The sequence below is a fragment of the Thermobia domestica genome, chromosome 3, assembly GCF_964235325.1.
Source record: "Thermobia domestica chromosome 3, izTheDome1.hap1.1, whole genome shotgun sequence".
NCBI lineage: Eukaryota > Metazoa > Arthropoda > Insecta > Zygentoma > Lepismatidae > Thermobia > Thermobia domestica.
In genome coordinates, this window is record NC_137456.1 from 130707166 (window position 1) to 130734482 (window position 27317).

Sequence of the window (27317 nt, forward strand, 5' to 3'; positions counted from 1 at the left end):
TTTCAATAGTCATATTAGACATATTTCATTACCAGAACCTATTCTGCTGCAAATCCTTTCAGTCATTGGCATGGTCATTTATACAGTTCTTGGCACTGTGCCAATAACTGTTACTTATTAGAGTAGGAAACTAAAATTTTGACCAAGAACAGATGTGGAGATGGAAAGCATTATCGGACAGTTTTCAAGCTATTTTATTCTTCAGCATCAGAGACAGTAATTGGCACTATAGTGCCAATAACTGACATTTTATATTTTCATTCGTTCAGTTATTGGCACCCCATGCATTCACTCGCAGGACAAACAAATCGATTGAAAATGTACCATTGGAATGATTAGTAGACCCAATTCCTCTCGTGCAAAAAATATTAGAATATTTTAAACAATAGCAAACTAATTACATTTCTCTTAAGCTGATAGATATCCTTAACAAAAAGTATAAGAATTACCTGCAAAATTGAAAAATCCAAATAGCTTCCACTGTCGACTAGAGCTTACCTCCAACTGGCAGGTTTCCGGCAAAACAAACAACGGGAACGCGGGCAGAGAGGATCAGAGCTGCCAGCTGGAGGAAATTTTTACCAACACGTATTCATTTTTCCTTAGTAAAGTGAAAAAACTAAGGAAAGTGCCAATAATTGTCAGAGTGCCAACGACTATATGGTTTCCCCTATATATATATATATATATATATATATATATATATATATATATATATATATATATATATATATATGAGAGAGAGAGAATGAGACGGAATACCACGAATAATTTTTAGCGACTATTCATGTCAACTGCTTAGCAGCACTGGCTAATAACGGAAGTCGCTTTTGGCGTAGGTTCAGACCTGGAACAAGGAAAGTTTTGTTTTATTTTTTAAAAATTTCATAACACTTTTTTCATTAAAATCAGATGAAAATAATACTCAAAAAAATAGTAGTAGTAGTAGGAGGAGGAGGAGGAACAGGATAGAAGCCCCTCATGATTCATTTTGTTAGACCTTGACCCCCATGATAGACACTTTGGGCCTTATGTAGATTAATTTTGAAGTGCGATTAGCGCCATACTAAAGAGTTCTACTAACATAAGTCTCCTGCAGTAGTCAGTGTTTTAGTATGAAGCTAATCAAACTTCGAAACGACTCTGCATAAGGCGGTTTGAGACCAACTGAAAACAGCTGGCTAGGGTAGGGCGTAATACAGATGGCTGGGGTAGCGCGTGAAAAACGTACTTCCGGGAGTATTACTCTTCCGAGGGGGTCGTATCCTTTTCGTTTATTCCCGTCTATCTATTTATAGACGGGAAATTTTGCATCTAATCGGGAAATTTTACGGCTTCTGACAGGGAATTTGCTGTTATTAAACTGACAACAATGTCAAGTTAAGAGCCTTGGTTTTGGCAACTGTGCACTGCAATTTAAATTCTATTAAACTCTATTACCTTTGATTTAAATTGATGACTATTAAACAATTATGAGCCTTATCTACGCAGTTATTTTCAGTGGATCATATTTTCACTCACTTTTAACTAGTATTTCATTTTTATTTGTTTTATTTTATGTGCGTATATTTTCGGAAAAGAATAGGTCTATCAATTGGCAAGCATCTCTATCTATTTCTCTGTGGTTTAAGTTCGTAAGTTGCTGATCGGAACTTGCTTGTCTGAAAATGAAAATAAATGGACTGTATACAGAAAAAAAAAAGGAAGAAAAATAGTTGCGAATATTAAACTATTTATCTTGTAGATAGAGCCGAAGCAGCTCCATTGTATGCAGTTGGTATGTTTAGTACAGGACAGAACAGTACAAAGGGAATATGCAGATTAGGGAGCATTTCACAGGTAATACATAGAGTTATAGTTGAATCATATGGGAAACATTTGAAAATTCCCGTGTAGAACGTAAGCAAACAATGATTATTTCAAACGATTCCCCGGAGGATTTTAATAATGGGGTAAAAGTACTACTAAAATACCGGCAGCCTAAGTTGAAAATGATCGCAGAAATACCCCAAACGAAATTCCCTACGTATATAGTATACATGAAGCTGCATCAGTTCCCGAAGGAGCAGGACGCTCATACTTTTAGGGATTATTCATTGAGTATGTACGAACTAACAAAGGGGGTAACAAAGCGACTTCTATTTACTTATCGACTGATACCTGTACTTTATTATATCTGCATGTGTAGTGCCCTTGTACTTTATCTATGACTATGTGTGTGTGGAGGGGAAATTTAACGCATATCGCATGCCTTGTGCACATGGATACTTCTTACTATTGCACTACGTAGAAAATTTATGGTATTTCATGTAGAAGTGGTAATAGAACACAGAAGAAACGCAGCTCATGTATACTATTACCCAAAATTTAACGGAGAAATGAACGGAATCACGAAATGTCAGCATGAGAGTAACAAAAAGGTAATAATGGTCATGGCATTAGTGCGTATCGCCGGATCAATTTGAAAACTAAAAAAACAGTACTGCATTCGGTTATATTTTCTTGGATTATATTAAGTTACGTTATATTACGTTAGGGACATAAAAACTACCTGTGCAAAAGCAAACAACCTGTGGTACCTGGCCACTAAAAAGCACGAATACTATCTAACCGAGTCAGAACAGGCCAAAGCTGGTAAGCCCGTGTGTCCAAAAGGAACAGGCGCGTCAGCGACAGTGGGTATATGCATAGCGAGGGTAGTGATAAAATGTGGGTTTTGGCAATCATAAAAATTTCAGTAGCACTTGTCATGGTTTCATACTTGCACGCTTCACTTGTTAACATACAATACAGCTTTTGTACACTGTGCAGAAATACATTCCGGTTGAGTTAAAAGTCACCTTCAAAACAGAGGCTTGAAAAGTTCTCCAATTTCAAGAAGAAAATCGTGTACAACGTTCGCGTATTGATGCAATATTACCATACATCAATACAGCATAATATAGCAATGCTTCAAACACACTATTCTTTAACTAACGTAGGACGTGTATGCTGCAGTAATAGAAGCACTAGACGTTTTGTATGCATTGCCTTTAAAACCTTTTCCCAGACCTTTTTCTTAACTTTCTCAGACATACAAAAATATAAAGCGGAAGATAATAAAAGGAGAGTTGTATGTGGAGAAAATGTGGGGAAATGGGGCATAAATTTGTAAAATTACGGAAGAAATCTGTTATTTGATTTCACAGCAGGATTGTACAAGTAATCAAAGTACTATATCGAGATCTTAACTCTTACTTATATAATAAGGTCGAAATACGAAATGGAAAGTGTGTTCTTCATGTAATACTCCATAATGAAGTGAAGTGCTATATAAAGCCAGTGTACAAATTGTTCATAGAAGTGTCGTAAAGCAGTGCCACAGACACAAGTCGTGTGTTTTATGCCAAATAAAGTGTTTCTCAGCTATCCTTTTTTATGCATATATCCACCGTCCCTGACATGCCTCCTCCTAACGGACGCATCCCGTTCCTATCGCTTAGTAATCCTTGCTGCGCTCCTATCCTGACTCGGTTAGATAGCATTCGTGTTTTCTAGTCGCCACGTAGCGCAAGTTGATTTGTGTTTTAATTCGTGGTTTATGCACTGAGTTCTTATACCATGCTCTTTCGCACTGTAGTTCCTCCTAAAGTCAATTTGCACCCAATAATGCAATGCAGTAAGAGTGCATTTCCTGCTAAGAGAATTTTATGTTGTATGAATATAAGTATCGCCTTCTGTGGCAGCCTAGTACAGGTAGGCAGTATCGTATACGTTTTATAATTTTTGATGTCTTGGGAGCATGTGTTTGATAGGAGTGCCTGCAATCCCCCTTCTAAAGGTTTATTTACATAGTACTAGTTGGGTGTCATTTATAGTGCCGGTTGAAAACATAAGAAAATTCATTGTTTTCGTTATTTCTGAATAGTGTGTAGTTTGCAACTTTGTAATGTGGGTTCCTGTCACCATGGCTTGGCACATCTTCAGGTTGCGGATCGAAAAGTCCTCTAGATATAGAGGTTAGCTGCGAATATACTGAATAAGCAGTCGCGGACAGACGACAAGGAGTGGTCCTCCAGCTTGGGGGTTTGGCATGAAGCTAACAACCTCATCCTGAATATATATATATATATATATATATATATATATATATATATATATATATATATATATATATATATATATATATATATATAAAGCTTTGGATCAGGATTGATAACTTGGCACGACCTCAGCAAAAGAAAATGGACATGAGATTTGGAACATGGAATATTAGAAGTCTTTATAGGGCAGGTGCGTTAAAATTTATAACGAGTAAGTTAGAGAAATATAGGGGTTAAGTTCCAAAATTGGTCGTCCGTTTCTAGCAAAATTTTGAGAATTTACCGAGAAGGAATAGATAATTTGCTCGTCTGTGTGCTTGATAACATATAAAGCGATTGTAAACGTAAAGCGATTGTAAGCATCACACTATTTGGCAAGCGGAGAGAATTACTTCACGCAAGGTTATTGTATTGTATTTATTTCGTCCTTTTTTCATACATTTAGCACTGTAATACAATGCATATGAAGCGGACACGTCATTTATACATGAATACAAAAGTAAAAGAAACAATAATAGTGAAAATTACATACACTAGGTTAATAATTAAGCCTTACTTCTTACATCTTATTACACTATACATTTTACATGACATCATTGTTAAAAATAAACAGCAATTATTACTTGCAGTGTATTTAGAAACCCTCCAACATATATGTAATGCTAAAAGCAAGTAATGACATTGATTTACTGTACATCCTGTAACGTTTCTATTTACTTAGCAGTTCACGTATTCCTCTACCGAGTAAAAGCAATGTTGTAATAAATATTTCTGAAGTTCTTTTTTAAATTTAGCAACATAGTCCTGAGTTTTTATTTCTTTCGGAAGTTTATTGTAAAGCATGATACCCGCGTATTTACATCCTTTTTCATATAATACTGTTCTGTGTTCTACAATAGAAAAGTTTTCTTTGTTTCTTGTATCATGATCATGTTGCTGTTCTACTCGCGTAAGGATACCTTGTAGGTGTTTCTTTACAAATATCAATAGATTTAAAATATACAAACAGGGTACTGGAAGTATACGAAGTTTTTTAAATATTGGTTTGCAATGAGCTTTTGGTTTAGCAGTTGCCATCATTCTTATTATTCGTTTCTGTATCGTAAAGATTACTTTGGCCTTGTGTGTATTTCCCCAAAATATAATACCATATGTTAAATTCGATTGGAATAATCCAAAGTAAATTGTTTTTAAAGTAGACTCTCTTAAAACATTTTTAAGAACTTTAATTGCGAAATATATTTGGTTTAATTTTTTACTAAGCTTAGTTATTTGCACATCCCAGGAAAGATTTTTATCTATCCAAATTCCTAAGAACTTAGTTGAGTTTACATATTCTATTTCATTATTTTGAATTACAATGTTCCTAGGCTGTGCATGTTTGTTGCGCATGTGATGAAAATTGATTGCTTGTGTCTTTTCAATACTTAATTTAAGCTTATTTTCTTTAACCCAGTGAGAGATTTTACAAAGGACTTCGTTTGCACTACCTTCAACAACCTCATTTGTTTTACCTTTTACTATAATATTAGCGTCATCTGCATAAAGGGATGCTTCTGCTGGAGCAATATTACTTGGTAGGTCGTTAATATATATCAAAAATAATAGCGGCCCTAATACGGATCCTTGTGGCACTCCACATGTTATTTCTTGTTTCTCTGATATGTAGTGTGTAGCTTGGTTTGTATCCCTGTTATTGTATGTAATTTCCACTACTTGCTGCCGATTTTTCAGATACGATTGAAACCATTTGGATGCAATGCCTCTTATTCCGTAATCTTGTAGCTTTGAGAGAAGATTTCTTTGTGACACTAAGTCAATGCTTTCGAAAGATCCAGAAAAAAACACCTATACATTTCTCCTTACTATCTAAACTTTTATGTACACTTTCCACGAAGTTATATATTGCGGTTTCCGTTGATTTCCCTTGTAGGAAGCCATGTTGCTCGTGTGTTATTAGATCATGTTTAAGTAAAAAGGATGCTAGCCGGACACTCATTGTGGTTTCTAAGATTTTTGAGAAAATTGAGAGAAGCGAAATAGGCCTATAATTTTCAAGTGCTGATTTGTCGCCTTTTTTATATATTGGTTTTACTTTTGCAATTTTTAATATACTAGGGAATTCTCCACTTGAAAACGACATATTTATAAGGAAACACAGAGGGTCAGCAATATATTTAATGCTTTTCTTTACAATACTTGGCGGTATGCCGTCTACGCCAGCTGACCATTTACTTTTCATTTTCTTTACCACCTTTATTATTTCTGCATTAGTAGCTGGATGTAGATACATTGTATTGTTGCAAATTTTTGAGAATATTTTCGAAGTGGACAATGCTGGATCATTATTGTACGTTTGTGATAAGTTGGTGTAATAGTTATTAAATAGGTCAGCAATTATACGAGGGTCTTTTATTATGTTACCATTTTTAATTACCTCTAAATCACCGTCATCATTACGAGTGTTTAAACTTAACTCGCTCTTCACTAGTTTCCACAACGCCTTCGACTTATTATCTGATTTTTTAATGATTGTGTCATTGTGTAATTTTTTTTGCTGCTTTCAGAACCCGTTTGTATATGTTCTTGTATCTTTTGTAATATGTCTCTGTATGTGGTGATAGATTTCCTTGTGTTTTAGCTTTGTTAAGAAGTCTCATTTTTTTACTTGCTATTCTGATCCCTTGTGTTACCCAGGGTTTTGATTGTTTTGTTGAAGTTACACATTTTACAACAGGGAATGCTAGATCGAAATAGAATCTTATGGTGTCAATGAAATAACTGAAAGCTTCATTAACCTGATTATGTATATAAAGCTCGTTCCAATTTTCTTCCCTGAGAAGGTGATTAAAATATTGTATATTTTCGTCATTAAATTTTCTTTTGTACGTTACACTACATGCTTTTGCATTACAAAAATTTTTATTAGGAGTTACATGTATGTCGAGTACTTGGGCAAGGTGGTCTGAAAAACCACTGTTGAAGACGTCTACTGTGTTGTAGTTAAGATGTTTGCTCACTATGAACTGGTCAATTGCACTTTTAGAGTATTTTGTAATTCGTGTGAGAACTTTAACAATTGCGTCCATATTAAATGAATCTAGAAGAAGTTCTACCTCGTGTTTTATAGGCTGTAAAAAGTCTATGTTGATATCGCCAACAATTACGACGGTCTTCTTGATTTTCATAAAATAATTTAGTATCGTATCCATCCTATTTATAAAAAATTCTATATCAGTGTCAGGAGTTCTATATACACATACAATTACAAGGTTATAATCTACTATTTCTAATGCACAACTTTCAAAGTGTTTTTCTACATTTAAATACTTAAACCTAATGCATTCTTTCGTTTTTAGACCCCTCTTTGCATATATACAGGCTCCCCCTCTATCTCTATTACTTCTGTAGTATCCTGCTCTTAGCTGAAATTCAGGAATGCTTAGGTATTCTAAGCAGCCTGATTGTAACCAGTGTTCTGTTATACATATTAAATTTACCGAATGGTTGCATTGTGGGAAAGTAAAGAGTATTTGTATTGTCAATATGGCTGCATATATAAACTCTCGGTCATACTTAGAGAGCTCTTTTTCCAAGAATTCTGAAAACCCAGTTCACTCCTCTAAACCTTCTGCTATTAGTTTTTGCAACACGTGGTAGAGATTTGTGATCCCTTGTGGCTAAAAACCAATGTTGTCTCAATTCCTTTCCTTTTTCCTAGTTGAAATATTTTTAAAATTTTTATTGTTGTTAACTGAAAATAGGAAGGGAAGCTTTCTCCTTATTTTGCCGGACTTTAATTACACAAGTGGATCAAAGGTACGACAACACTGAGAGCAGTGACAACTTACATGCTCGCGAGGACTTACAGAGGGTTGTGGGGGTGAAAAGAAGCAGTGGTTGGGGAAAGAGCCCTTTAAGGCTGTTCCGATGTATACGAAGACGTTGTGGTGGATGTGAATTAAAAGTGGTAGAATTTGAAAAAAAAAAATGCGTTGATAAGGAAAATCATCGATTTTCACTATCAGTTTATTTAGTTAATACAGAACACCTCAAATTAGCTTCGATAGAAGGCACAGATAGGTATAATTCAATTCTAACTTATCTTACCATAAAATACACCTAGAATTGAGTAAGGGTCAACAGATTTTCCGACTAAAATTTTTGGGTTCATTAAAATTTTAAAAGTATCTACATCTGATAACTTTTTAATGTTTCAAATGAAAGTGTATAAGCAGACACAAGGTCTTGCTGTAGATGAATAGTTGTCATCTCTCCTCATCAATATCAAAATGAACCATTTTGAGAAAAAATCTCGAGGGAGTTAAATTTAAATACATTAGGTATTTTTGATTTGTTGTAAGCGTACAACAACAACTATTTAGATAAGCATTTTTATTTTTGAAGTAAAATAATTTTCATCCTAGGTTTTCAAATTTTGTAAATTTGTAAATTTATATTGCATTCTGTAAACTTTTCAGACACCCGTATATACAGTCTCAATAACAAACATGTGACCTCTAATCTCAGAAAATCGAATGCCGTGACTAATATTTACGCATCAAAAACTATCTCATTCCCATTCAAATCAAACGTTTGGAAGGTCTTTTTCTTTAGAATCTTTTAGACAATTTCACAGGAAGAAGAATTATTGAAACAATGTGAATATATAGTAGAATTGGGGAAGAAAAATGACTATAAGTTTTAAACACTTCTAAAATATTATGATCTCAAGCATGGAACACCCACAAACATTCTGATAGTCGTACTTATCTTTTGACTGTCAAGAAAAAGTGAATTTATAGCCTGGATTCGCTCATGTACTACAAAAAATTGTCCAAAAAGCAGACTTCAACTTGGCATTTAAGGCTCCCTGTAACATTGAGTAGACAGTAACATTGTTTCAAGGATAATTTATCTATGTCAAGAGTTTACAGTAATAATTTATCTATGTCAAGAGTTTACAGTAATTTCCAGCTGTAATGAATTCTACATCAGCATGATAAGGAGAAATAAAATCTGACCAAAGAAAACATTTAATATTACTAACCTGTTTTATAGTTTCGGCAGTATATACCATTGCCTTCATCAGATTCATTATCAAATATATAAGCTAGCAACTAATAAGACTCTTCTTTATTTTCCCCTCATTTAACACAGGTGTGTGCCTAATTAAAGGTAAGATTTGAAAAAAAAAAAAAAATGGAAGTTTGAATCTAATTAAAAATTGAGCTTCTTATTAAACATATATAACCGTAAAATGAAAGTAGAAACCTTATTGGTTGTTAGACTTTATCTCATTGGCTCAAATATATAAGCTGTAGCCTTAGATTGTGCTTTCATAGTAGGTCTCATGTATCTGTATATTGTCGAAACTCTAACTCAGATTAGTAATAATAAGTATTTGCATTTTGTGTAAGTTACACATCGTTCCAAAGCTAGAATTAACAACGGTAAATATTTCTGGGAGTATCAAAGAACATTTCAAGGACATTAAGGGAGATTGCCGAGACATCTTTAAGAATCAAATATGTAACAAAATTAGAGAGGTTGAAGTAGTTCATAGGAGTTCGTTGCTTCTGCAAGAGAAGTATTCTTATCTTCCTTTATCAGAGGGGGCGCGGTGGCTCAGTGGTAGAGCGTTCACCTCCGGTGCTTGGGGGTCCCTGGTTCGGTCCCAGCTCGCGCCGTGTGGACTTTGTGGGTTTTCTCGGGGTTCTCCCATTTTCTCCGTTCCACCATTTCATTCATTTATCATCATCACCTCTCCTTTAGCCTAACCGGCATAACTGTGGGACGTAAAACTTAAAGATTTCATTTCATTTTTTTCCTTTATCAGAACTAAAATTTAGACGGGGAGAACCTTGATAACAGATGGGACACTATCCTCAGCAGCTCCATCAAACTTCAGCTGAGAAACTCTCCACCAAAAAATAATACAAAATATAAAATTTATTATTATTCGTTTATTTGTTATAAATTTGGGTTGCATAATTCTCTAAACATTAGATTATATTAATTTTTTGGAGACCACATAGTGTTTTCATCATAAATCAAGTACCCATTCACTTCGAGGTTGATCTTTCTTTTATTCCAAATTGTTACACTTTGATTATTCTCCTGTTTTAATTTTAACTGTACGTTCAACAGTGCTGAAGAGATTTTCATCTGTTAGCTGCAAAATTACAGTACTGTGCATCTTGAGAAGCTTAAATCCACCTAAAGTTTCAGGAGTTCGTATTTGGCTGCGATAGTACTTCGAAGAGGACGAGGGTTGCGGGGATCAGTATACAATGTACAAGTATTTACACTTCCACTCACACACGCTTATCATTTACTCTTTACATACACACATATTCATTCATTCAATTTTCCATTTACACTTTTTCGTTATAATTGCCTTCAGTTTCTCTTTGCTACTTTCTCTGCAAATGAATAGCATACCATAATACATTTCATGAATTATTTTTCCCGATTATGGCTTATTTTTTACTTTCCTAGAATTAACTCGCACTGTATTTTTAATTTGTTACTCTTATACCAAATTACTGTGTACTTCTTACTATTTATTCATTATCTACTGAACCATTTACTTGGCTTCGTTTCCGAAACATAAAACGGGTACTTTATTTAGTATCTAAGACAAGTCAATTCGACTAGAAGTTTCTTCATTCAGAATGACACATAAAACAGGTTTCTTGAAAGTTACCTAATGACACAAATAGCAGTTGTTTCCTGTCTCCTTCTTAAGCGATTAGTTATAGTACAAGGTCAAGTTTAAGAACGTCCTTAATGTTATATATACGTAACTTTTCTACTGGTACATGTAACCGTTCAGAAACAATATGCCTTGTGCAACTGTAAACATACGTCGATTTTCCTTAAGTCTCAGAATCAAAAAGGTAATTATTTTCCTCTGCGTATGGTATATCAATGAAGCATCCATCCATTCAATATTTTCAATTACATCTTAATTGGAGCAACTACGCAATATGACGGATTAAGTATCTTTAATTTATTATTCGCACTTAAGAAGTGGAGTAATTCGACAAAACTGTACCTTGCAATATTTTTTTAAAACGCTCATAGGTAAGTTTTTAATTATATAATACAAGATCTGTCCTAAAAATAATGTTAGTGAAATTATTGTGACCCAACTGTACGTCGGAGCGCGGTTCAACCGGTTGAAACTGGTAGTGGGGAAACCCAGCTAAGCAGCGCTTCGTCGCTCACTGTGCTCTGAGCATCTGGAGAGTGAGGACGGATCTGTCCGTGAGGGTTGTTTTTTGATCTTGTGCAAGTGAAAATGCAGTGCTCGTTAGAACAAAGATTTGCTATCAAGTTTTGCGTGAAACTTCGTAAGACCGCTACGAAAACTGTTACTATGATCAAGACTGCTTACAAAGAACATGCCCTGTCAGATCGGCAAGTGTTTCGATCGCACAAGGCCTTTTTGGAAGGCTGGGAATAGGTTGACGACGAGGATCGCGCCGGACGGCCATTCACGACCACCACGGCTGACAATGTGACGCGAGTGAGGGAATTGTTGAACTCAGACAGAAGATTAAGTGTTCGTATAATGGCCGACATGTTAAAGATTCCGAAAACTCAAGTTCATGAAATCGTTACAAACCATATCGGCATGCGGAAGGTGTGCGCAAAAAGGGTTCCAAAAGTGCCTAATGACGACCGGAAGTCAAGCCGCGTTGAAAGGTGCCAAGAAAACCTCGACATGTGCAAATGTGATCGAAAATTTTTGGACAACGTCATTACAGGTGACGAGACTTGGGTATTTGAATATCACCCGGAGACGAAAAGGCAATCATTGGAGTGGCACACGCCCTCGTCCTCTCGCCCGAAGAAAGCCAGGATGAGCAAATCGAAGATCAAAATCATGCTCATCGTGTTTTTTGACATCCACGAACTGGTTCATCACAAGTTTGTAGAATCTAGAACCACTGTCAAGTCCAAATTTTATGTGGAAGTCCTCAAAAGACTGAAACGCAGGGTTTAACGCATCCGGCCGGACATCGCATACGACTGGAAGTTGCACCACGATAATGCGCCGGCCTACAGTACCTTCATCGTCACCGACTACCTGGTCAAAGCAGGGGTACCAACGATCCCCCAGCCTCCGTACAGCCTGGACTTGGCTCCCCCCGACTTTTTTCTGTTTCCACGCCTCAAAACACTCCTGAAAGGCAAGCATTTTGGGGACAGTGGACGGGATCAAAGCAGCTTGCACCGCAGCATTAAAGGACATTCCGGAGGAGGACTACCGCAATGCATTCGAGAGTTAGAAGTCCCGCTGGAGCCGATGTATCGACGCAAAACGAGACTATTTTGAAGATTTTTAAACACATGTAACGATAAATTCAATAAATGACTTTTAATAAACTTACTGACATCACTTCCAGAACAGACCTTGTATGCGTCCAATAATGTGTTTAAGTTAAAGTATATTTAAAACTAGTTAAGTTTTTTTATTGTAGAAAAATTCGTGCTTCTTGATTCTTCTTTTTTCAGATCATATCTTTATTATAAATACACACTGCATTTAGAACATAGCTAATCTAACTGACTCATAATTTACTTCCTATGCTTTAAATCAAGGTTTAACACGTTTGTTCCATGTATTTTTGTTCTGTAGTCTTAAAATATAAAGATAAAAATCAATATTTTATCAATATCTTTATGCTTATTTCACGTACATATATTTCTTATTTTTTTTTTCTATTCGCTTGTAAATTGTCCAGACAAGCCTATATATATAGCATTATGTCTACGTCTAATTATGTTGTCTGTCTCCTTTGTATAACTTCCGTGTCATGTAAAACTGTGGATGCAACAAATCGTAACAAACTATAAAAACTTCCTAGTTACTTATGCTGATGAACATATTTCTCTGAAACTGACGTTTTTCTGCATACGTCAAAATCTTAGACTTTGAAACCACAGCTAGTACTTTTCCACGTTTCAATACTATCTCTTTCGTAATATACAAACCAAAGACTTCTTAATTTTATTCAATTCGATCTCTAGTATAATTACCCGTAACTAACAGACCAACATCTTAAGCTTTCAAAGGTAAACAGCCGAGTCCGTAACGCTAGCTTTAAATTAATCCTATCTTATAAAAAATAACACTCTCAATTACCATCCATCCTATTTCTTTGTTGTACTAAGTAAGTAGTAAATTCGATAAACTTCGCGTCGAGTCTCATTCATCAATCTACAAAAACCAGCCATTGTCAAGTTCACAAAAGAGAAGCCATCTACGTCATCAACAACAGCAAGTTACTAAATTATATATTATAATTTATATATTATACAAGGTGGCCCAAAAGTAGGTATAGCCCCTGCATTGATCAAGTATAACATTCTAGTTTATGAGTTTATTTGCTTCGGCTGTTTCGGGCTTAAGGTATAAAGTAGGAATACATTAAGAACAAATAATAAAGAAACTAAGTGTACCTGATGAATAACAATAAGAAATGAAATAAAATGCAATGAGCTGGTCAGTACCTTACTGTATACCTACTTTTGGGCCACCCTGTACACCTACTTTTGGGCCCTATATATATATATATATATATATATATATATATATATATATATATATATATATATATATATATATATATATATATATATATATATATATATATATATATATATATACTACATTAAACATTATTAAACTCAAATTGCGAAACATACTTCTGTATCAAGCAATTCATTTTTATTAGAAAGAAACTAAAATTGATAATACAAAATTGATAAAATACATTTCTTCATAACACTAAATATTATAGTATTTAAGCTCTATCTTCATCCCTATAACAGTGCCATTAAGGCATATCATCAGTTTTATTTTTATTATTATTATTATTCGAACATTTTACTAAATCCATGCTCCAACATTGTTGCCCCTCAACTCAAAAACCGAAGTCCTGCATACCACAATACTTCATATGCACACTAAGCCCGTCAGAGTCTGTCACTGTGCCATGTTCGTCAAGATCGGACGAGTTTAATTGATATATACTCCTTTGTGATGGAGGACCAAACGGTGGAACACTCTTAAGTACTACTATCATGTTTTAAAGTGTGACAATATTTTAGTGTAGTACTTGCATTCATTATCTCAGATGTTTTTGTCATAATGTCAGTAGGACAGTCCATTCAAAAAATTTATAATTCGTTCAAATTTTCTAGCAGATCGATTCAGAAGACATGTCTCATGGATCATCATCCCAAGGAGCGAAAGTCAAGAATGCCGTGATAGACTTGATTGCAGGTTCTTGTGGTAAGATAATTATTTCAAGTTATACTAAAACACTAAATTAAGGTAATAAGAAAGATAAAATATTACTAAACATAAATTCAGTTTAAGTAGACAACAAAAAGTACTATACATTACAGCGATGAGAAGCATGATTCGAAGCTGGTTGCATGAATCCGAATCAATGAACAGAAGTTCAATATGATTAAGTAATGGCCACAGTCTACTGCCATCGTTGGGATAGTGTTTGCGGATGTTACGGAAACATCCATCTCTCCATGATTTTGGTATATGAACATCACGATTATAAGTAGATAATTAAGCATAATAGTATTTTTTTTTTATTTGACGCATGTGAATAATCTTAATAATTATAAGCATTTTACCTTATCACTTATTGCATTCTAATGTGATTTTTCCGAACAGTTTCATCGGTGTCACCTGCGTTCGTTGGCGGATCAAAATTAGGGATGGCCAAGTCCGGAATTTTTACTTTCCGGAATCCGGAAAGTAAATTCGGAAAAATTCCGGAATTCGGAAAAATTATTTTCCTTTTTGTAATCCTAAGAATGTATGATGCAAGTTAACTTGAAACTTATATCCTGAAGTATACAATACTAATCTTTCCACGGTTAATGAGATATAGCCCAATATTTAATTTTTGTTTTACTGTGATATTGTCCATAGATAAGACATATATCACACCATGATAACAAAAATGACATAACGAAGATAAGTTATCATGCGTAGTTTTCGAGAAAATCGTGAAAAACGAATTTTTATGAAGTTAAAATATACGTCGCTTGTTGCCAATGTGATGCAATTGATAAGTTTTATGCTGGAATAGTATTATTATTATTATTATTATTATTATTATTATTATTATTATTATTATTATTATTATTATTATTATTATTATTATTATTATTATTACTTTATGTACTGTAAAAGAAAAATATAAACCGCTAAGTAGCAGATTTTTTGTATTGTTTTTGATATCTTCTAACAATAATGCACATACTACTGTACTGAATCACTATAATTTTAATATCACTATTTAATATCACTATAATCACTCAATCACTATAAAAGAAAATGGCATATTAATGTAATAGATACTTTGCAGACTAGCAATAAATAACAGTTAAACAATTGCAAGAAAGTAACTAACTTGGGCACGTCAGGCTGCACATCCAAATTGCATTATGTTCGCGAGAACTGAGGGACGTATTGAGACAACGAGCATGGTGTTATCACGTTCGTTTGGCTATTTTTAATAAGGTAAGCCTTATGTATGTATAAAGTTGTTAAAGTCATATTATTACTCCAAGAGCTGTACGATGAAGACATTAACGTTAATATTAATGGCAATAATGAACACTTACATTGCTCTAATGCTTAACCTCATTTTTGAGATCATTCTTACATGTGGGCCTGTTGTCATGCAGTTAGAAGACCCATACTCATTATTTAAAAAGTACAAGTTATCTGTGGAGTACTAACGATTTGCGTCACTATCGAACTAACGTATCTGTGGAATACTAACGTATCACTACGACGTGTAAAGTCGAAATTGGGGTCTGACGTAAGTGGCTTGTCAACTTCACGGACATTATATTTTCCTTATTCATACAGGGTTTATGTCACCCGGGGCAAACATGAAATTTGACGCCCCTCCAACTACACGCCGGGGGCATGCCCCTCTCCCCTTAGTAGCGGCCTGTATTCATATATATCTCTATATTTGAAAAAAAGTCCTGACTGAGTGAGTGTCTGACTGACTGATCAACGTTCAAGCCAAACAGCTTAAGCTAGAAACTTGAAATTTGGACAAGACATATAGAGGTACCATCAGGAAAGAATTTTTGGAGATTCGACGGGGCAGTAGCAGAAGAGGGATGGCAATTACTTTCTTAAAATGTCCATATTAGTGTTACCCACGTAGCGAGACGAGACGAGAATTTTTTTTTTTTCGTCTCACTTTTTGTAAAAGTCTTGCCTCTATTCCCAAGCGGTCCTCTCTCGTCTTAAATCGATTCTAGGCAAGCCTTTTTACTCTCCCTTCGTAAATGTCTCATCTCGTCTGTCGTAAATGTATATACAGTAGACTACCGACTATCCGGTCTAATGTTGCAGAAGGGCAAGCCGGATAACAAAAATGCTGGGTTCATTGAAGCACTATGATTAATCACTTGTTGCTCCACACATACCATAATAACACACTTTTTACATCACATTCCGTCTTATTAATATTACGTGAATACTTAGTACAGACAAGTAATTTATAAATATTTGTTAATATTGTAACAATATCGTGTTAAACGATATTACACGAAAAGGAAGTCAAAAAGAATAAAAGTAGTGTACACATTTTAAAATAAATTTAATAATGTCTGATTTACTTGCAGGAAACATGAAAAAAATATAAATCAGAAGTTCTCAACTTTTGCACTGGCGTACTGCCGTAAATAGTACATATCACCGTTAGCGGCCCGCGATCAAAATTAACTGGGGCTAAATGGATCAAAATGTATAGTTTCTAGTTTTTGAAAGTGTCCTTGATTGATGACTGTTTCTTCTTGGTACAGTTACGTTTTTATGAAAGCGTTACAAGTTTAGTAGATCGTTTACAAAATATTTCTCATTTTATTACGGAGTTTTCTCTCTTTCTTTTTCTGTCTCTTAACTATGCCGGATAGTGCAGTCTACTGTACTTGACTTTTTTAAAAGAATAATGCAAACAGCAGTCTTTGTGGAATAATTTATTAATAGGACCAGTGGCAGCTCGTTTCTGAACCCAGCATGATATGAGCAAAATGAAGTAGCAATTTGCTTTGAAGCTATCTGGATACAATATGCTGATGGACTGTAGGATATCTCTGTGTCCTATTCGCTTGGTTTGCACAAAATTAATGTAGAAATTCGGGAACTTTTATTTTGATACATATCAGTGATAATAAAATATGCTTTGGCCTCGCGTGCCGTAGTCGCTAACACACTCGTCTTTGGTGCGAGCGGTCCCGGGTTAGATTCCCGGTGGGGACACTTGGTCGGAAAAAATGTAACAGCTTTTTCAGCCCAGCCATCTTGAGTGAAGTTTTTCTTTACTTCCCCTCATTCACACTAGGTAAATGCTGGGATGGTTCCTAACATACAAGCCCCTTCCTTTCCTTTCCTTGAATAGTGTGCTCGCCGAGGGACGTCACCCTTATATGTGACGGGCTAAATGGCCATAAATGCCGACGGCTCAGAAATCTAATCCCTAATAAAATATGTGGTTGTATCCCTTGTTAATATAGTCTGAAAGCTTATGTTTAGCAGATTGTAGAAATATATGTCATAGGAAATATATATCTTTGTATTAATCTATTTTCATGCCTGAGACAATAGGAAGCCAAAATATATAATTTTCCAAACTCTAATGCAGCGTAACTATTTAAATTCGGTCGCAGAGAACATTAATGAAAGTGAAATATAAATTATGGTAATGTAAGCAAACATACAATAAAAGGTTGGTTCTAAAAATTCTGTCATGGTCACTTACTCTTGGAGGATAAGGAAGATCACTAACGTCGTTCGGTTGTTGGACACTACGAATTGAAGCTGATCCCCGAAGCAGTTCTGCGGAAAACGACAATATGAGAAGTTGCAAAGGAACTAGGCTTCGATTATAGTATGGCATTTTTAGAAACTAGAAAAGCTGAAAAGATGAATGAATTGACCGAGAACCAAAGAAATCGATGATTTACATCTGCTTTACATTGCTGTTACTTATGAGCGACAAAAGTGATACATTTTTCGAACATATTCACACAGGCAAGGAAAACTTAATATAGTACGGCAAGCGACGACTCCTATGCATGTTTGAAGTTATAAGACTAATCAACCTTCACCTCGGTGTTGTCAAAATTCAGCATATATCAATAGATATAATAAGTCACAGCTAGTCTTAAACAATGCATACGCATCAAACCCACACTACTTGACTCACCCTCAAGTAATCAAACCTATACTACTTGACTCGTGTTTGAATACCATCCATCAATTGTAGGCCCTTTCGCCGCTCCCTGTTTCTCCTGCCACCATATGTACTAGCATGTTCTTCATGACTCAGTTGCTTTCAAGATAATGTTCCAACTAGGGATGGCCATTTCCGGAAAAAGAGTTTTCCGGTTTCCGGAAATCATATTTTCCGTTTTTCCGGAAAATTTTCCGTCTTCCGATTTTCCGTTTCCGTTTTTCCGGAAGATTTTCCGTCTTTTCTTTCTAATTTTCCAGTTTCCGGAAGAATTATATTCCGTTTTCCCTGAAAATGTGGTCATCCCTAGTCTGTAGGAAGTTTTAAGAGTTCTGGTATATTTATATACCATGGCGTACTATCGTCTTTGACCGCTTATTTAGGTTCTATAACAGGTATTTAAGCCGGGATTTTTTTTTAAAGTCAAGGATGGACCAAAGAACACCGAAGATGCGTTTTGGAACCGGATGGTCAACTTGGCGGCGCCAAGTGATGCGAAGGGACGTGAAAGGCAAATTTCAAAACTTTTTCACGCCTTTAGTTTTCAAGATATCAGATTGAAACTTTGCATAAGGATTGTGTGTACCTTTGGGTATTTATCAATTTTTTTAGATCCCTACGTGAAACCGGGGCCGTGCCTGAGGGGCGCAAGTGTTACGAAGGGGTGATTTTTCAGAAAAATTCCGTTTTTTTTCGATTTTTCCGGTTAAGGTTTATGATACGGACACGTGGTACCGTTGTAAGTATGCTCTATCGTGAGAAAAACGAGGTATGAACCATGATCCTGCGATAAATAGTAAGGAAGCAGTAGCTGTTTGAGTGAAAGTCTAAAATTTACGTCAGAAAGTGGAAATCCTTAAAGGGTTAAACTTCTTGCAATCTGACGCCTTTGTCACATTTCTATCTGATAATCTGTTCCACCGAGTTTTAACTTGCTGTATAAGGAAATGTACTGCCAATCTTAATGACCTTTACTGTTTTTCCAGTTCTGACGTTGCCAAATCCAACTTAACATTTTCTCGATTTTTCTATTGCAAGACCCTTATTTATAGAGAGTTGTAGGGTCTGAGCAAAACAACATATGCTTGCATACGGAAGTTCTCGTACGCACTTGTGATATTACTAGCATTGTCATAGACAATTGCATGTATTTTATCTGAAATGTTCTACTACTCTGCAACATGTGCTAAGTGCTGAGTTAGGTTTACCCTTGTGTGCCTCACTTCTATTTCAATTATTTGAAGGACTGAACTTATTGAACTTAGATGGAAGCATACAGTGGGCTGTGATTGTAATATAATTTTCCGTAGCCTGCGAAGCCCAGCTATCTGTTGTCAAATCAATCGATTCCGCAGCCACACTTCTTAGAAAACAAGGCCTCAATACGGCGAGTCACAGTTTGCCTGGATGGTGAGTGGTAACTTGGTTCTGTTTCATTCATAAATTCAAGAAAGCGAATTGCTTGAACGAAAGGCAAAGGGAGAAGATCCTTTGGTACCATATTACTTATTTTACTATCAAGCACCGCTCTTGCGGAAGAACAAGGTTTAGGGTCTCTGAGATAAGACAGAATTCTTTTCTGTTTCTTACGTACTACTATGTTCCCTTATTTGTAAAACATTTTTTCTGGGATCTTTCTGTTACTTTAGATGCATTTGAGCGTGCGCCAGGTGAAGCGATAATCTGAGATATAGAGGTAGCAGCACCTAGATTATCATCTACGTTTCTGAAATAAAAAAAATAAACACTTTGATTGCATTAGGAGTTGACAATTTAGTAACAAAACATGAATGTAGAATAATAAATAGAGCAACCCACATTATGCTTTATTTTTGTTTAATTATGCTTTATTTTTGTTTAATTATGCTTTATTTTTTTCCAAATTATGCTTTATTATTAATTTCAATCATTGTTTTACATTAATCGTGTATAACGTATAATATTTGCTATACATTAAATATTCTAAATATCTTGATCTATTTATTAATATTGTATGCAACCAGTTTCTTTCATATTTAACGAACTTTCTACTTAATGCACTGTAAAGAGATATCTGCTCGAGTCAGTTTTTTTTTTTTTTTTTTAATCAATTGTGTGCACCTTAGAGGTGCATATATACAGAAAGGGAAAGTTAAAGATGCCACCAAAAAGTACAGAAAGTGCTCAACTTCAAGAGATACACATAACAATATAGTGTGGAGTTCTTGTGTACTATTCATTGTTGGCGGAAGTTTTCTTCTTCTTGTCCTTTATTCTTTTCTCCACGTCAAAAGATTAGACCAAAACGTTTACAGAAATAAAAATAAGCTTTTGATTGTTGCATTGTTATGTTCTCAATGATTTTGCATTGTAAATATTGTTTCTTAAAAATATGAATACAGTATATTGAACTTGTAGTTAAAGAGATTTTTTTAAAGAATTGTGCTATATCTTTTAAATTATGCTTTATGCCTTATTTTCTAAAATTATGCTTTATTATGCTTTTAAAATTAGTTTCTTCTGGACCCTTAGACAGCCACAACCATGTTCAAGGTACCAACCATATGTGTAAATAGCTATTATGCTTTTTATGCTTTGCATGCTTTTGGGTTGCTCTAATAATAAGTAAAACTTTCAAATGCATACAGAAACATAGATAATAAGTCAGCATTGATGTATCGATGACTAGGTGGAATCGTCCTTCAGTTTAAGAGAAATTAGCGGGAAAAGTTACGAAGAGAATTATGTGGAATAGATCATTATATGAATAGCTGGCTCTAGTTTCAAGTAGTGCTACATACTATGGTATTTATAGTCAATAGTACCGGTATTTGGAATTCGTGACGCTTATAGTTGCAAGATAGTAATATAGGGTAAAGTGTAAAATTGAATTACATCAGTAGAATTGAATTTATCTTAGGGTTAAAAAGTCTATGGCACAGGTCGGATGTAACTGAGTAATAAACTTACAGAAAAAAAAAAAAAAACAGTCGGGACGGTAGGGCGCTCGGATCGAACATCGGTCTTCTGAGTGTTAATCCGATGTTCTAACGCCTGAGCTCAGTTGGAATCCGTAGTGTACTCCCGCCAATACTACTGGGTGTGAATTCTATAGAATCTAGGGCGCCGATTTCTCTGTAACTTTGGGGATCCATTCAGATGCAGAAGGTATATATGAGGGTTTTAAGACAAACTGAATTCAAATTGTGCAAAATATTGTATATTTATAAATACAATGCGGGGTCCACATGAACTTTGAGGGGTTTGCCCCCGGCCCCCCAAGATGTGACCTTGACAGATCACCGTGGTCACGATAAGCAATGAAGAAATGGTTGGAATATAAACATACCAGTTGTACTAACAACACACTGCCAGCTCTCTTTACTGCCAGGGTTCTGCCCTCAGGTACACGCATAATCGGGGATTCCCCGAAATATACGCACGATCGGAATTTCCTGGTGCAAACGAATGATCTGCAAGCCCTCACGCAAACAAAAAAGGAACATAATTAAGCAAGTGTACAAATAGATGTAGCATGAAGAAATGTTTCGTTGCTGATTTACTCGACCTTTCCTCTCCTATCCACTGTTAAGTTTGAGTTGCGTTTCTATAGCACTAGATGGTGAAGAGCATTGCCTCATTTACTTGTTTTCGCGTAGCATTTTTCGTTATTTTTCTTAATGTAAGACGACCAATGTCACTATTCCAAGTGAACATTTTCATTTTCCAGAAAATTTTTCGCCTTCCGTTTTCCGGAAAATTTTCCGTCTTACGTTTCCCGGAAAATTTCCCGTCTTACGTTTCCCGGAAAATTTCCCGTCTTCCGTTTTCCGGAAAATTTCCGTCTTCCGCTTTTCCGGGAAATTTTCCGTCTTCCGTTTTTCCGAAAAATTTTCCGTCTTCCGTTTTCAATTTTCCGGTTTCCGGAAAAAATATTTTCCGGAAAATGTGGCCATCCCTAGTTCCAACCAGTTTCTCTTCCTCGTTTCTATTACACCTAAAATTGTTCTTTTCTTACCTACTATTTCTAACACTTTCTCATTTGTTTTCCGTTTGGTCCAGGTAATTCTTTACATTCTTTACCAAGCACACATTTTCTAAAATCGGAAAATGCTCCCTAAATACCTAAGCTCACTATTTTCAGCAGATGCACAAATTAGGTACCCTTCTATCTATGAATATTATATATGCTGATTACAGGAAACCACTTCTCTCTATCTATTACCATATTTACTGTACAGTAACGTTAAAGCCGGAAATGGTTGATTTGTACCGCTTCCGGTTTGACTATTACGTTCATCAGGGAACTTGATTCTTAACTATTGACTCTATACATCTTGGCCAAAATTGATGGTAATCCATCAAATAGTTCTTGAAACTGTTTGTTTCCCTGACGGACTAACGGACAGAATGAATATATAGAGTTTTGGTAAATTAAATTCATTAATGAGTGATAATTGAAGAAATACAAGAAAGGAAGCCAAGAGAACCACGGGAAAATTTGCAAACACAATATTAGCCATCAAAACCCCACATGACCTGGGTTAGAATACCATAGATGAAAACCCTACTACTGAGCCATCAATCACCCGCTGAATACTTTTATTAATTATTATATTAATATAAATTAATGAATGCCTGCTTATATTAATTACTGAACAATTACATTGTATACTTCGTAAAGTAAAAAATTATAAATGTGTATTTACTGTATGTAGGTATGTTGACAATAAGCGAATATTATCAGAATGGTTGTTGAAAGTTTACTTGAATATTTGCTTTCCTTCATTGCCTTTCGTTTGGGTTAAAAAATAGTTTGCAGTGCTTTGGAGCAGCTGCAGGTGGGAAAACGATAATATTCAGACATATTGGCAACTTTTTTTGGTGAAAATAACACCTTTCTTATAAAGCAGCAAATAACTGCAGTAGCAATTCTCTACCTAAGTATCGGAAAAATCCCGGATTTCATAAAAAAAATTGGAATTTATCCTAATTCCGGGAATTTTTCCGAAATTCGGAAAGTAAAATTTCCTATTCCGCAAAAGAAATTTTCCAGAATCCGGAAAATTTTGGCCATCCCTAATCAAAATCTTTCACTGGAAAACTATTTCACATCTCAAAATGTCATCTTGCACTTAAGATAAACACAGTGATGAAGAAGGCTGAAATCACTATTCGGTAGTAACTAGGTTTCTTGTGTGAAAAAAACTTTTGAAGGAGGAATTTTATTTCCTGTGGGAAACGTTCAGAAACGACCAATATTCTTCTGTAAGATTATGAAGTAGAATAACAGCTTCGAAATGCACTGCAAACATATACTTGTAGCTAACAATTTCAGGCTTAACTCCGCGTTGAGTCAAGCAGTGATCACTAACATTGACTTAACTAATGATGAGTTGTAGGTGGTAAATATTTACAGTGGACGCAATAAGTAATCAGTTGAATACTTATTATTATTATTTTTTAAGTTTTTACTATTTAGTACACGTGTTTGCAGTTTAGCAGAGTATCCCCTTCAGTTGTTTACACTCATTTGTGACTTCTACTGTAATTTAAGTATATTCTTACCTTCGTTTCAGGAGTTTGGCTTTCATTTACTGCTTCACTTGCTTGTATTGAGAGAAATTCAATATAATGAGTACCTGTAGGTAGGAAAAAAAAAACACCTTTTTCTCTTTTGTTATGTGCTACTTATAAGTTTCTACTCCTGGAGAATTTAGGAATACTAAGTATATTTGTTTGTTTGTTTGTTGAAGTTTAGCGTCCCTTTGCACACAGAATCTATGAGACGTGAACCTACAATTTAAGGAGAAATCTGAAACCACCGTAATGCGTTCAATGCTCTCGCATCGAGAATCGAACCCAGAACCCCGTGCACCAAAGATGAGCGTGCTAGCCACTAGACCAGTCAGAAGGGCCTGAATGCTAGAAGAGAAATTCGCCATATAGTTGAGATTATTATTATTATTATTATTATTATTATTATTATTATTATTATTATTATTATTATTATTATTATTATTAAGTATTCTGCCTTTTGGTAGGTGCTGGGACTAATTTTTTTTTTTCTAGAAATGATTTTTCCACGTTTTTCTTATCAGTTTCTTTTTTTAACTCCCAACATTTTCTTCAATTTTTCCAAATCATCGATCAGTTATGTTCTACTTCTTCCAACTCCTCACTTTCCTTTTATCTTTCCTTCTGTGGCGGTATGAAGACAATTTCTTCGCAAGATGTGTCCAATCCAGTTGGCTTTCCTACAAAGGATACTGGTTAAAAGCGTCCTCTTCTCGTCTATTCATTTTAAAACATCTTTGTTACTCTCTCTGTCCATTGCATTTTATCTTCTCTAACTTCCGTAATATGTCAGAATTATACAGTCCAATATTCTATATATAGCACCTGACCAACTTCTTCCTTAGTCCAATATTAAGCCTGCTAGTTAAGAGTGATATTTTTTTGAATGATTCTTTGGCAATTCTTGATCTGATCTCTTCGGTGCAATAAGCGACTTTCGTTAAAATACTTCCTAGATACTTGAAAATATCGACATCTTCAAGTTCTCTTTGTTTTACTCTGACCCGTAAGGACGCGTTTCCACGGGATATTCTCATGATTTCAGATTTTTCGATGTTGATTTTCATTCCATATAGTCTCACAGAGAAAATTGCTATTTTGTCAACCATCTCCTGTAGTTGTACTTCGGTTCTAGCTATAATAACCATATCATCTGCATACTTCATCTTGTTAGTGATCTGCCCTCCAATCTCGAAATCTTTAATTCCCAGATAGCTGACTACTATTGCCGCGTCTTTCTAATTCTTCTATTTCGGCGGATTCGTGATTGCGACAAAAATAAGATTAGTAGTTTTGTACATCAAATTCTCAAATATTGTTATTTCTTGTAAACTTCTTTAGATCTTATTTCAATTATTTTCCTCTCAGAAGTCTTCTTTAGTTGTTATTATTTTAAAGAAGTTTGATAACCATAATAACTGTTAACCAGTTGAAAAGATGCTACTCGGAGAAATAGAAAATAAAACAGATGTGACTTAACACAATGTTATACATTCCATTCCAATAGTTCAGGTGTTTCATTCATTACTTATAACAGTAACGCAGAAAGGATTTTTTCTTTATTTTAATGAACGATGTAGCTTAATAAATGGAGAAATTACATTTCAGTTTATTATTTTATTCCGTTTGAATGGTGTTCCGTATTCAAATGCGTAATTTTGCTTGCATTCACCACTTATTTATTTCTGTAACCGACAGCAACGTTTCAAACTTACGCAGCGTTATTCTTCAGGTTTTTGAAGGAATAAAGGAGAAAAAAATTGAAATTAATGTTAAAACTAAACAGGAAACATGAATGGATCCGTTTTCTTTTTTAAATTTTGGTTTTAATTCCAGTTTCGTTTTCTTCCTAATACCATGAAAAACCTGAAGGACCCTGTATAGGTTCAGAACGTTGCTTGTTAGAGAAGTACAGGGAGTGGTAAATGCAAGCATAACAATACATATGATTGGATTTTGATCCGGAAAATGTAAAATGTGATCTTTGATTGTTATTAGTAAACAAATGAGAACGATTCCTTGCCGAGCCCAGTAGGGGCATGCATATTACGCACGTCAGTAAGTGGAGAGCGACATTTCCTGGCGTTTCTCTTCTACTTCGAACATTGGTATTCTCTTAAGTAATAATTGCCTTGTTTCCTATTTGCAGGAGGGATCGCCTGTGTATATGTAGGGCAGCCTCTTGATACGGTCAAAGTGAAGATGCAGACATTTCCGCATATGTACAATGGGATGCTTCATTGCTTCCGTGAAACCTTGTTTAAGGAAGGCGTGATAAAAGGACTGTATGCAGGAACAACTCCAGCTATAGTTGCAAATGTAGCAGAAAATTCTGTTTTATTTGCTGGTTATGGAATATGTCAGAAGTTGATGGTGTACATTACAGGAAAAAAGGTACTTGATAACAGGGTTTGAAAAAACCCGGGTATTTTTGAAAAAAAAAAAACAACCCACCTGGGCCCATATGAGTATTTTAGGGTTTAATTGGACTTTTTCGGGTTTAATTGTTTTTTTTTTCGAAATATTTCAATGTTTATTAAAAACTAAATTCCAGTGTAACAGTTTCAACAACGTAACGTTGTCTTCATCAGACACTAACTGAAGATGTCTGATGAAGACAACGTTACGTTGTTGAAACTGTTACACTGGAATTTAGTTTTTAATAAACAAGTGTATATACTCTGGTCAGAAGTGTTTATTATTTCAATGTCTTTGGGGTATAAGTGTTAAAATGTGATTTATATTTCAAGATTGTCATGGTCACAACTTCAAACAGTTTTCTGTTCACCAGTGTTTTGAAAAAAAAAAAAAAAAAATGGCCACCATTTTGAAAATTTACATTGGATCGGCGAGAAAATCTATACAGCAAATTTAGAATGTCTCTTGCTTCTACCCTCGTAATTTCAACTTAAAAGTCTGAAAATTGCACCCTGCAGCGTGGATACCCGCTAGTTGAATAATGATCGCTATTTTGAAATTTTGCGTTGGATCGGCGCTATTATATATATAGCTCATTTAGATTGTTTCGTGCTTCTACTTTGAAAATTTCTATTTAAAAGACCGAACATTGCGTTTTGTAGCGTCGATACCCGCTATTTTTTTTTAAAGGCTGCCATTTTGAAATTTTACGTTGGTATGCCGCCAAAATCTATATAGGAAATTTAGTGTGTCTCGTGCTTGTACCCTGATAATAAACTTAAAATACCGAAAGTTGTACCCTGTAATGTGTATGTGGTACAGAGACAAACGAACAAATGTAGTCATCTCAGGAGCCTTAGTAACGTTCGCCAAATATGAATACCAAATATATTAATTTAAAACAAAGATATAATTCATGTATTATAAAATAAATGTTTCAAAATGTCTTATATGGCAA

The 27317-nt window shown here is 35.0% G+C and overlaps 1 protein-coding gene across 4 annotated transcripts in view; it reads left to right on the plus strand.

The window, feature by feature from the left end:
• Positions 1–27317, plus strand: part of LOC145680739 (mitochondrial ornithine transporter 1-like) — a 102436-nt gene that overhangs the window by 48762 nt on the left and 26357 nt on the right. Inside the window, exons 1-3 of one of the 4 annotated variants that reach the window (XM_081751699.1) lie at positions 1365–1839; positions 14304–14391; positions 26091–26335. In XM_081751699.1, coding sequence (XP_081607825.1) covers positions 1780–1839; positions 14304–14391; positions 26091–26335 — 393 coding nt within the window. In that variant the 5' untranslated portion in view covers positions 1365–1779. Of the gene's footprint in view, positions 1–1364; positions 1840–14300; positions 14392–26090; positions 26336–27317 lie in introns of those variants that run through there. The other 3 variants (XM_081751698.1, XM_081751700.1, XM_081751701.1) reach the window with 3 other exon arrangements.